The sequence below is a fragment of the Osmerus eperlanus genome, chromosome 10 (genome assembly GCF_963692335.1).
Source record: "Osmerus eperlanus chromosome 10, fOsmEpe2.1, whole genome shotgun sequence".
NCBI lineage: Eukaryota > Metazoa > Chordata > Actinopteri > Osmeriformes > Osmeridae > Osmerus > Osmerus eperlanus.
In genome coordinates this window covers 3,202,029-3,214,001 of record NC_085027.1, presented here as the reverse complement: position 1 = coordinate 3,214,001, position 11,973 = coordinate 3,202,029, and the positions used below count along the sequence as shown (strand labels likewise).

Here is an 11,973-nt window from a genome sequence, read left to right as displayed (position 1 = left end):
AACGACAAGACAAAAGAAACAGCTTTAACCAATCACTGGTCGCCATTGTCATTTTAAACACAGGACTAGGGATTAACTGGGCCGTCAAACCTAAAAGATAATACTCTAATAATAATTTGAAAATGGCTGACCTGTCGTCTGAAGATGGGGGCCAGAAGAAATGGGTTGTGCGCACGCACACATGCACGCACACAGGCAACAAGTTGAGTGGTGTTTACAGTTGGCCATAAAGTGCATAATTAAATGAAAGTCTTCCCAAGAGCACAGCAGGTTTATTAAAACATTGGCTGTGCACTTGCGTTGCCATCAATAGTTAAACTAATAGGTGGGTCTATCCTGGACCTATATTAGTGGAACATGTAGAACAATAAGGTTTACCTATCCATAAAAAGACTGAATGGGTTGCAAACCCATAAAACAGACTCATATATCCATCACTTGTTTGATATGGGTCGATGTGGTAGTCAGTCCCTTTGCCATCCGCTGAATTGAGGCTGTTGCTGTAGCGATCGAATATATTGTAGGCCCTTCAACGATTCTGACGCAGATAGGGTGTCTGACGCACAACATATGGGCGGTTTTTTCGGTTCTTCCTCCTCCTCCATCGAAGATGGGTAAAAGAGGACACCTATTGTTGAGGGTACCACAGTCTGAAGACAGGTGAAGTTGCAACTCACACGAGGCTTAGGAACTGCGAGCAGACAAGCTTAACTCCTTTTAATTACAGAGAACGACCTGGTTTCAGAACCACGGGTCGTTAACAGCTTCAGAACAGAGCGGGGATTTGTCCAGCCCCTTCCGCTGCTGCATCTGCCACGGCGGGTACAAACTGCTCAACGTCGGTGTCAGTTTCAGCACCAGTCGGGAAGACCGGAGCTGTCCAAACATTCAGCAGTTAATTTTTTTTCCTCGAGTACCTTCTAAACTAGCCGCCCAGAAATACAAAAGCAAGAGATCGCCTCTTAGAAACTGCAAAACCCATTCTGGGGGATATTTTTTATTTCAGGATGGCGTCTAAAGGCACGGGGTTTTTCATCCTTATCCAGGTTCTTGCGCTGACTGTTTCCCAGGGTTCTGCTTTTCCTACACCTGCCGCGAACGATGGTGAGTGCTGAAGTGGCCTTCCACTTATTTGTTTTATTTACTGATTCATTTGTTGTTGTTTAATATATCAGATAGTGATTTAAAAGCCTTGTGTTTCGTAGTATAGTCTATTGTTAGTTTGAAGAAAACAGAGACATGGCTGAAGAATTATAAACCAAATATTATTGTAATTCGTTCGCTTCGTTGCAAACGCTCGAAGGCCGATTGAGTTCTATTTTCGAGGCTGTTTAATCTTTGTTTGCTAATCCGATAATGCCGCTGGCGTGTTGGGTCGTGAGTTTGGATTGAAACTTCTCATGAATAAACAAATTAAATCGAAGCCAATGACTCTGCGGCCTCAATTTGTTTACCTATTATTTTTTTCAGATTCATAAAATGTGTCAGTTATTTGGAGCTCCAGATTATCCTGATCGGTAGGCTAAGTAGGCCTGCTGTGTGATGCTAAATCGAAGTTTTTTCTTTCTGTTGTAGATAAAGCAGTGTACAACCGTCAGTTGACAGAGGAGAGACCGCTCCAAGAGCAGGTAAACTAAAATCAAATATCCTGGCGTACACATCTTAAAGAGGAAAGAGTTTCTAACCCCATGCATACCGTACAAAAAACTTGCCAAACACATAACAAAATAATAGAGTAAATTAATAAATACGTTGTAGCTGTATTATTATATATTTTCTTACAAGTGTGTGAAACATTTGTACTTTTCCAGATTGCAGAGGCAGACAGCGTCAAGGCAGCAGTCCTGTCTGTTGGTAAGTGGGTGCTCAATGTCCATGTTCGGTATGGCTGTTGAGAATGTTAAATCCTAAGATGTCTACCATAACTAACTTCAGGCCAACCCTTCATCTTTCCATGGTATCAGTCTTAATCACTCCTCTTTAGAACAATACAAAAATGTAACTTCATGTTATTTGGCCTCTCAGATACTAAAGCCCAAGCTGAAACTAAGGAGACCAAGGCAGAGCCGGAGAACGATGACTTCACCCTGCTCAAGTCCCTGGCTGAAGGTCAAAAGTCAAAGGAAACCAATGAGACGCCAGTCAGCGAGAGCCATGGGGAGGAGCAGGATTCCACTAAGAACCGTCGCCTGGCTGACGACTATGACTCAACAAAGGCGAGAATGGACTATGGTAAGTACCAACATGGACAGACTGGTTACCATGCAGAAGAAACCCAGGACCCAGTTACTCAGTGTGGTAGACCCTCTGATGAACTGTCTCCTGGATGAGCCTTTTGGGACTGTGTTTGACCTTTAATCGGCAGGGAGTTCAGCTGTCAAGCTCTGCTCTTGCTGGGTCAGCCGGCAGACATTTTGTATGAAGGACGAAAGAGAGAGATAGAGGAAGAGTGAGGGAGCTAGGGAGAGGATTATCTTCCCTCCTGCTGTCGACCGAGACAGAGGCTACCACTGTAAACAGCCTCTGCACAAGCTGTAATTCAGCTTCCACCTTGCCTGGACAATATAAAATGCAAACAACTTCATCCCCTCTCATCCCAAGTACCTGAATTTTACAACCGTTTCTGTGCATCTCTTTATAGACTTTTGTGAGGTTATATTAGACCTGCGTAGGATCTGATTAGGGCGGCCATGTTGTGCTGAGCTGGCAGGGTGTGTGCAGCAGGGTATCCTGTATCGTCAGCTTAGGGCAGAGATTTCTCTCTCTCCCTCCACTAGAGATACACCGCTAGAGGTCTTCAGTTTCCATCTTTGATATTCAGACCCTCTCTTCCTCCCTCTCCCTCTCCCTCTCCCTCTCCCTCTCCCTCTCCCTCTCCCTCTCCCTCTCCCTCTCCCTCTCCCTCTCCCTCTCCCTCTCCCTCTCCCTCTCTCTCTCTCTCTCTCTCTCTCTCTCTCTCTCTCTCTCTCTCTCTCTCTCTCTCTCTCTCTCTCTCTCTCTCTCTCTCTCTCTCTCTCTCTCTCTCTCTCTCTCTCTCTCTCTCGGGCTGGGACTCAGCCCAAGAGAGAGAGAGAGAGAGAGAGACAGCATCCTGGTTTGTAGTGCAACTCCTCTGAGTAGAGCTTGAACACTCGGAAGACCACTGGTCAAACGGTCTAGCCTTTCTGTTATGACGCTAATGTAGATATTTGGCCCCGGCCGTCCGCACACTGCAGTGTTTCCCCCTCTTAACCCTCGTGCTGCCTTCGGGTCACATGACCCAAAGGTTCATAACGAACCATCATTGTGTTTACCCAATTTTACCCAATACAAAACCAAATAAAAATACTTTTCTTTTAACCTTCGCAATGTGGGGGGTCTGAGACAGCCCGACGGTTAAAAGAAAATGCTTCACTTTGTTTTTGTATGCGGTAAAGTTGTCGCAATACGACGGTGGGTCACAATGACTGATGGGTCAGAACGACCCGAGGAGAACACAAGGGTTAAGGACTGTCCAGGCTGTACCTGCTGGTTGTTCATCTCTTTTATACTAGTAGCTCAGACACTGAAAACACCTCATCAGTTTACATACTCACACTGAATTTTTATTTGATTTCGACCTTCATTTGAAGCCATATATTTTCATGCAACCTGGATCAAGTTTTGAATGGTATGTGGTGCATAATTGGATCTTTTCCTGACTAAGCTGTTGGAATCAGCGGTGATCTGTGTTGTTGATGCTGCAGATGATTGGTAGTTTGGAGCATTGAACATCCTGGTGATTTACCAGACGGGCTAGGAGACAGCGTTGGCCATGTTGTGTTAGGGTTATGCTGCTATCCAAACACCGGATGTAGAGAACCCAAGCTGATTACATGTCCATTAGAGACAAAAAGAGGGAGGAGAGGTGACTCATAAGGAATTACTGATTTGCTCTACACTGAGTGGGTGAAGACATTTGGACAGCAGGAAACAACCTTATCCCTCTGGTCGTCCAGTATGAAAGGACATTTAACCAAGAAGTGCAAGACAAACAAATGCAGACATAGAAGCAAAATGTCTATATATTTTTAGATAGTTAAACGTTAATAGTGAAAGGCTAACAGATACCACTTCTACTTCTCAGACGACCCAGAGAGTTTCCGCCAGGTGGACGGCACTCCACTGACAGCTGAGGACATCGTCCAGAAGATCGCTAACAAGATCTACGAGGAGGATGACAGAGGAGTGTTTGACAGGATCGTCTCCAAGCTGTTGAAACTGGGACTGGTAGGTCCTGCTGTCTGCCTCCTCCATAGTAGCTGACACCTGTCCATGACTGGTCTTCATCGATGGAATATATATATTTATCTCTCTCTCTCTCCCTCTCTCTCTGTTTCTCCCTCTCTCTTTCTCTCTCTCTCTCGTATAGATCACTGAGAGCCAGGCAGATACTCTGGAGTACGAAGTGGCTGAGGCCTTGCAGGAACTCATCACTAAGAATGCCAAGAACAACGAGATTGAAGACTCTGAAATGGACTATCCCAAAACCAGGGGAGACCTGGATGACCAGAGCCAAGACACAAACATGGTATGACCCAATCCATCTCACTTCTATCTCATCGAATTACATGTTGGATACAAATCCGAGTCGATGGAGTAATGGAGTTTTTACTCTGAAAGTCTGACGATGAGGATGATGATGATGATTCTTTCTCCTTTCTGTCCAGGACATGCCAGAGTCAAACAGTCGCCTGGATGGAAACAACGAGGAAGATGATGTCCATGAAGAGCAGGATGCCATCGATGATGAGGTGGACAGAGATGCGGAGGGAGAAGGGGATGATGTGGTGGATGAGGGGTGGGACAAAGAAGCGGAGGAAGGGAACGAGAGAGAGAGGGAGGACAGAAACGAAGGCGAGGGGGAGGAGGGGAACGAGCTAAACCCAGAGGACGGTCTTCAGGACCTGCAGTATTTCCCCAACTTCTACCGTTTGCTCAAGAGCCTCGACTCAGGTAACGAAACGAACACATGCACAGACACAAGCTTTCACACAGCAATATAAATGATTGAACACCAAGGTACTTATCATGATCATTAGGACATGGGACAGGCCATCACAGTATATTGACTTATTGATTGAGTGTTCGATGTTCCAGAACAAGATGCCCACGAGAGGAAGACTCTGATCACCATCATGAAGACTCTGATTGACTTTGTGAAAATGATGGTGAAATACGGCACCATCACACCAGAGGAGGGGGTCTCCTATCTGGGTAAGATTACAGTCCACCCATAGCGGTATACATCCTGGATAACTAGATTACACGCGTGCAGATTAGCAATGCAGTTACATCTGTAGAAGTGTTGTGTTGGATAGCACCAACATTGTAATTCCGTCTAAAAGGTGAATGTGTGTGTGTGTGCGCGTGTTTGTGTGTGTTCCTTATCTACTGAAGCAGTGAAGTGTAAAGCCTCTTTCTATGCTTGTTAGCTTCATGGAAACGCTAGCCTCCCCATCTCAAACCCACCCTGCCAGCCTAAACGCAGCCACAGGCGCACACTGCACCCACCCACACACACACACAACCATCCTGGGAGAGGCCCAGCAGAGGCATATGACTTCTATAGAGTGCACCGAAATTGGACATAATCCAATGCGAATTACAATAACTAAACAAACCTTTTTTTGGATATATATATTTATCTCAAAACTGTAATCTTTATGTTAATTTGGCCTTATCAAAGGTGTGTGTGTGTCCTGAGATGGTGACTGGGACACACAAGCTTGTCCATGTGGGTTTTAAACACATCCAATCATAACCCTTCGTAATTACTTCCTTACAGCTGTTCAGCATCTCTGCTGTGGTTAGAAGAACCACCTGATTTATTTCCTCAGCTCACTGATCCACAAAGGCATCGACAGTCATAAAAGCAGAACAAAGATTGCACAACATGCAGATAATGGAAACATCCCCTCTGTTACGCAGATGAGGGGTTTCCTTGGCAACCCTCCGACATCATGTTTAGGTCCTGCGGATGGAGTTACTCGTTGCGTAGCGACAGGTCATTGTCCCTTTGGCTGCTTGTGGTCCCAGATGAGTCATCTGTATCACACACCTGTCACTCACGTGTCATTCAGAGGCAGTACGCCTGGGGGAGATAAAGGCCTGGAGAGAGGGAGGAGTGGGTTGGATGAAAGAGACATCATTGCGGGGTGGAATACGATTAAGAAAAATGACTGAGAAGGAGGAGGATAAAGGGTGGAGTGGGAAAAGAAAAGAAGGTAGAATCGTGCAGTCTACTGGGTCTGAAAGAGAGAGGGAGGGACAACATAGGACCATTCAGGGAAAGGTGAATCCCCGAAGGAGAGAGAGGGATGCAGCTTGTGAAACGTACGTGATTCACACCTACTTGGAGAGGGGGGTTCCACTTCTGCGCAACAACGCTGGCCTTGGATGTGCTCGTAGACACGATCTCCTGTAGAAGACGAAACTGTCTAGTTTCATCTGTGTCTAACCTAGATTGCCTGTCTCCCCCCCGTCCCGTCCCCCCGTCCCCTGCAGAGAACCTAGATGCCATGATTGCCCTGCAGACCAAGAACAAGCTGGGCAAGTCCCTGGGCACTCCAGACGTCAGCCCACCTGCGGGTACGTGTCCCTGCAGGAACTCACAGCCTAGTGCCCTGCTGAGAACAGCCGGAAAGAGCAGCGCCCAATCATGAAAATGATGAGCTGCACTGTAAAGCCAAAGTCCAAGAGACTCTTTCGTCATTAGATATTTGTTATTTGTTAGGTAGACGGTTAGTTGTTTTTAGAGCTGGGACTTGGCATGGTGGTCTGAGACTGAGACTGTGTTGCGTCCCTGTGCTCAGGGAAGACCCCAGACGACGACGACAACACCAAGGAGGCGGCTGCCAAGATGCAGAAAGAGTACGAGACCCTGAAGGACTCCACCAAGAAGGCGCAGCCCCCGACCGAAGCCCGTGAGTAACTGTTCATGAACGTTCTCATTCTCTCGCTCTTACCTACATAAAGAATGATCTAGAAGAGTCATTAGGCTCATAGCTATAAGTGCCGAGAGTAGGCCTACTGCAGCACTCCTTTAGGATTTGAATGATTGCAAAACTAGGATGTAGTACAAGAAATGTAATTGAATCAGAAATATTTGAAGAATATATTCTTATTTGATTGCTGGTGCCCCTCAAATCAAATAGCAGAGAAAATCCCCTTAAAAGATTTTGAACTTTTCCACACTTCCCACAAGCATGTAATGGGGTGGGAACAGTTGGTTAACTCCACCCCCATCAGCGTTGCAAATTCGCTAGTGCTAGCTAGCTAGCTTACAATTTAAAGGAAGGCACACAAACGCTGGATTCTCTGCATGTGTAGCACATAACAGCAACAGAAAAACATGAACATCCATGCCTACATATAGCTAGATGATTACATATTCCCTAAACACGACATATATTTGACTTACCAAGTACAAAACAGAATGTTTCACAGCGTTGTGAATCGTGTAGGCCTACATTGTTTAATTTCCATCTTGCATAGTCTACTCCAAGATTTCTACATTTCCATTGTCGATTGGCTTACTGGCAGCGATACGTGTTAATATTTTAGACATTAATAATTAGTAAATTGAAACAAACATAGACCCGCGACTTTTTTACGTGTGGTGTCTCAACCGAAACTCGCATTGTCAATGAAACCACAGATTCGAATCAAACTCAACTCCCATTTTGCCCCCAAAACTCGACTAGAAAACATGCCTTACCAAGCATACTTTTCTGACAAATTATGAGTTTTCAGTGATCATAAAAATGCTGTTTATTATATTGAATGACTACGGCAATCCTAGCTTTGGTCATATGAAAAAAGGTAAAATAGTAGGCTATTACAAAAAAAAAACATGCATCTCAGGGCGATTTAAAGATTGCCGACATGCGGACCGTTTTAACAGTAGGCTTACGTGTCACATTATAATTTCCATTCAGGGATAAACAATCTTATAAGACACATTCAAATTCAAGCATGTCAAACCATACATGCGCAGTGCGCACGTCATCCGTTGCCATCAGTGAGTTGCCATTGTTGTCGAATGTAACGTTATTTGCCTAATAGCCGATCATGGCAGTCTAAATATTGGCCGATACCGATGTTCGGCCGATAGATCGGTGGATCCCTAGAAAATACAATAAACTATAAATAGGTCCCATCTGCCATTTTCCTTACCGCTTGATTCATTTATGTAAACAAGACAATGCACCTTCGCATTATAAGACAGTAGGCTATGCCTATTTTTCCCAAAACCTATTTTTTCTTCAAGTAGAACAAAGCAAATGCTCTATTTTGGTCCAGCTTGTACCTGCAGGCATCAAAACAGGAAGACAGTGTGGTCACAGAGAGGGAGAAAGTTCAACAGTAATGAAATCCACTCAGGGCTGATCAGCATGTCTCCTCCTTCCCCTGTCTTCCCCCTCTTCCTCTCCCTCACAACTTCTGTGATTCACAGATCACCCTGGCCAGTCTGAGACCTACCTGGAGGCTATCAGGAAGAACATTGAATGGCTGAAAAAACACAACAAAGATGAAGGCAAAAATGGTAAGAGTTTTTAAAAGAAAAAAAGACAAGGAGAGAGATAAAAAAAGAACGAGAGATACACAGACAAACTGTGAAAGCAAGATAGAGAAAGTAAAGAGAATAAAGAAGCTGTAATAAACTAAGCCTGTGTGGTGGTAAGAGACTCTGGCCCACAGTGGCTTAGATGGAGTAAACCAGGAGATTCCAAACACACTCGACTCTTTGAGCTAAAGGATGTTGGAAAACTTCACATATCTTTCCAAGATATCCAACCAGGTATATCAGCTGATCATTTTAGGGTTGTAGTGCTCTCACACACACACACACACACACACACTCACACACACATTCTCACTTCCGTTTACCTGTGCCTACTGTGGTCTGGTCACAGCTAAATTTGTGGTGACACACTGTAGAATATTTCAATTCAGATCTCTTCTGAATGTCTGGATTAGCAATTAAAATAAGTGAGGAGAAGGAGAAACTGTTGCTTACTCCAAGACTCCATAAATATGAACGATTTATAATTACTCCGATACACCTTATTTGTTTTCGTAAACAAGGCAGATAAAATTCTTTCCACCTGCTTGATGAGCCTTGTATCTGTACAGTAATGGTTGTTCTACTTCCTGTTGAAGGAAGTGAGTGTTAGTGATGTTCTTGTTTACTGGCTGGCAGTGTTGTTTATGAATGAGCAGTGATGTGTTAGCCCAGATGCTCTTCTATCACAACTACAGAGACGTGTCACAGATCAGTTCATATTCCTTTGCTGAAAAGGGAAGTGCTTCTTTTTTTTTCTTTTGCACTCATCAACATGTGAGTTGAAGACTCATTTCTTAGTGTTCCATTCATTTCACTTTAATCATTAATCTTGAAGGAAATTTAAGTTAATAACAAAACAAATTTTATCATTTGTGATAATGTTGTGTGATAAATCATGTGTGATTTTTTTACATCGGGCTTGATCAAGGATTGTTTCAGCCCTAGCCCACTGCATCAACCCAGCTCACTATATCAACAGTGTGGGCTCTGTTGTATTCCACTTAGCTTGTCCTACTATGACTATGAATCATAGACAGCTGGTGGATGACAAAAGCATTTTAGACATGACTGTTGTGGCTGTCATGGGAACCAAGTGGACAACAGGTCATTATCAGTCTTTACTCTAGCAAGCTGTTTCCACTATCCCTTCATGTGTGGATGTCCATACGTGTATCCGTGTGTGTGTGTGTGTGTATAATGACTCAACGAGAAAAAGGGTTTGTTGCTGGACTCACCAGGTCAGTAACAGACGGTTATATCACTAGGCAGCACCCTTATGTTTGTGTTTCTAGGTGCGTGTGTGCGTGTGTGTGCTCATCCATAGGCTGGCAGAAGGAACATATGGGGTTGCTCGCCTGTATTTGGCTCACTAGCAAAGCCAAGCACAGTGGCAATAATGATACCTACGACCAAATTCCACTTTGGTGTCAACAAACCTTCATCTCCTTTGTGTTAAGTTTCCAAGGAGACATGACATCCACAACATGAACATAGGGGTAGTCATAGCTCAGGGTGTGGAGCATTTTGCTGCAGATCAAGAGGTCGCAATTTCGAATCTCCCCTGTTCTATGCGTCACTTTGGATAACAGTGTCTCCTAATTGAATACATTACATTATTATAAAATATGATGTGGTTCAAAACATCTACTAATGATGTTCCATTAAAATGCTGCTGCTGGCCACAACCTGGTTCCCCCCTCGTCACCCCCCATCGCTTCCCCTCCTGTAGAGCAGAGGGCTCTAGAAGGAATCTCTGGAGAGATAATTAGACTCATTTGTATTTGTAATAGATTATGGATTGTTCCAACGCTTACATAAGGCTGCTTCCTGCTACTGTCTTGCCAAATATGGGTCTCTAACAACAGCCATTTTACAAAGCCAGCCATAGTCAGAGAACTGTGGACAAACTAGTGAAAATTTACGAAATAACTACAATACTATACAACTACAATAACTGTTAGTCGGATCTGAGGATGTGGCTCAATTCTAAGAAATCTACCTGAGGCGTAAAGGTCACCTGATTTTCCGTAACAGGAAGGATTGGTAGTAAGGCTCACTGTTTAGTCTGTGGATGGTTGACTGGACGGTGTGCCAAGGAGTCAAACACTCTAATTCCGACCCTAATCTCCCTGCTACTGCCATTCCAGATTATTCTGTGTACTCTGTCAGTGTTGCGTGTGACGTGTGTGGTCCTCATCATGACAGATTAGAATTATGACATAGTAGACTTTGACTATCCCAATCTCTCTATTATTACTATTAATAACCATCACCTTGTATTGTGAGAATACAAATTTCTCAATTCTTGTCAAATTCAATTTTGGGTTTGCCTTCCCAGATTATGACCTGTCTAAACTGAGGGACTTCATGGACCAGCAGGTGGACTCGTACATAGACAAGGGCATCATCGAGAAGGACGAAGGGGAGACCATCAAGAGGATCTACGGCAGTCTTTAATATGTCACGGACCGACAGCAAACCCTGACAACCTCCAACTGCGGCCACAATCTAAACTTGAGATCTGCATATAAGAAGCTGGTATTTTTATGATCTGCTGTTGACTTCAGTGCATGATTTACATGTGGACTGATCTCAAATTTAGATTTGACTCAATGAAGATAAACTGTATGCTCTGTATGTATTCAAAAGAAACTATTTAGGCAAAACCACTATATCTGAACTTACCCCCATATATGAAAAACTGGAATGTAATCATCTTTATTAATAATTGTACTTGAAGTATTTGATTACATGCCAAGAGTTTTAACATACAACAAAACAATAAGCAAGACATGGATGCCACCAGTGACTACATGAAAATCTTGATGGTGGCAAATGTAATTCAACAAATAATTGTAGTTAAATTTGAGAAGGAAACAGAATTGACTCTTAAGAGTATATTTATCATACGGTTTTCCACAATTGCTATGTTTTTTGCAAACATTTTTGCAACAACACATTTAAATGTATTCATTCTATGTAATCTGTCCTAGTTATCAGTATGTTTGTTTTCCAGTGTATGTGTAAAATCAATTGTATTAAGGCTTTTGACTTTCAACCAAAAACACTTTAGTTCTGTTTCATGCCGGTGGCATACCTCTGTACCCTCCTGTGTGTTTGTGCTCTGGAATCATTAATTTAGAAACTTCTAGCAGGCTCACATCAATGTATTTTCCCTCTGCATGTGTCCGTATATTATAACATGTCCACTGCTCTAGAGACACAAAAATGAAGTATTTTTGAATGTAAATATGTGATTTTTTCCAAAATGTAAAAGCAAATAAAAAAGGCCTTTCTTTATGTGTGCAGTACATCTTGTTGAGGAGACATTTTGGCCGTGTCCTGCTATCCGTCAGTACCATCTCCCTGAGTGGAACGAAACACCA

At 43.5% G+C, this 11,973-nt stretch overlaps 1 protein-coding gene across 1 annotated transcript; it reads left to right on the top strand.

Moving 5' to 3' along the window:
- The first annotated feature begins 629 nt into the window (after positions 1–629).
- scg3 (secretogranin III) lies at positions 630–11,887 on the top strand. Its single transcript, XM_062471466.1, has 12 exons — positions 630–1,104; positions 1,576–1,628; positions 1,812–1,854; positions 2,026–2,232; positions 4,106–4,248; positions 4,391–4,549; positions 4,689–4,974; positions 5,119–5,235; positions 6,526–6,609; positions 6,834–6,944; positions 8,477–8,566; positions 10,926–11,887. The coding sequence occupies exons 1-12, from the start codon at positions 1,008–1,010 to the stop codon at positions 11,042–11,044; spliced, it is 1,509 nt and encodes a 502-aa protein (XP_062327450.1). The 5' UTR covers positions 630–1,007; the 3' UTR covers positions 11,045–11,887.
- The last annotated feature ends 86 nt before the right edge of the window (positions 11,888–11,973 follow it).

Coding starts and splice junctions, on each gene's coding strand:
- scg3 (XM_062471466.1), top strand. CDS start 1,008: ATGGCGTCTAAAGGCACGGGGTTTTTCATCCTTATCCAGGTTCTTGCG. Junction 1,855..2,025: donor GGCAGCAGTCCTGTCTGTTG/GTAAGTGGGTGC, acceptor TTGGCCTCTCAG/ATACTAAAGCCCAAGCTGAA. Junction 6,610..6,833: donor AGACGTCAGCCCACCTGCGG/GTACGTGTCCCT, acceptor CCCTGTGCTCAG/GGAAGACCCCAGACGACGAC.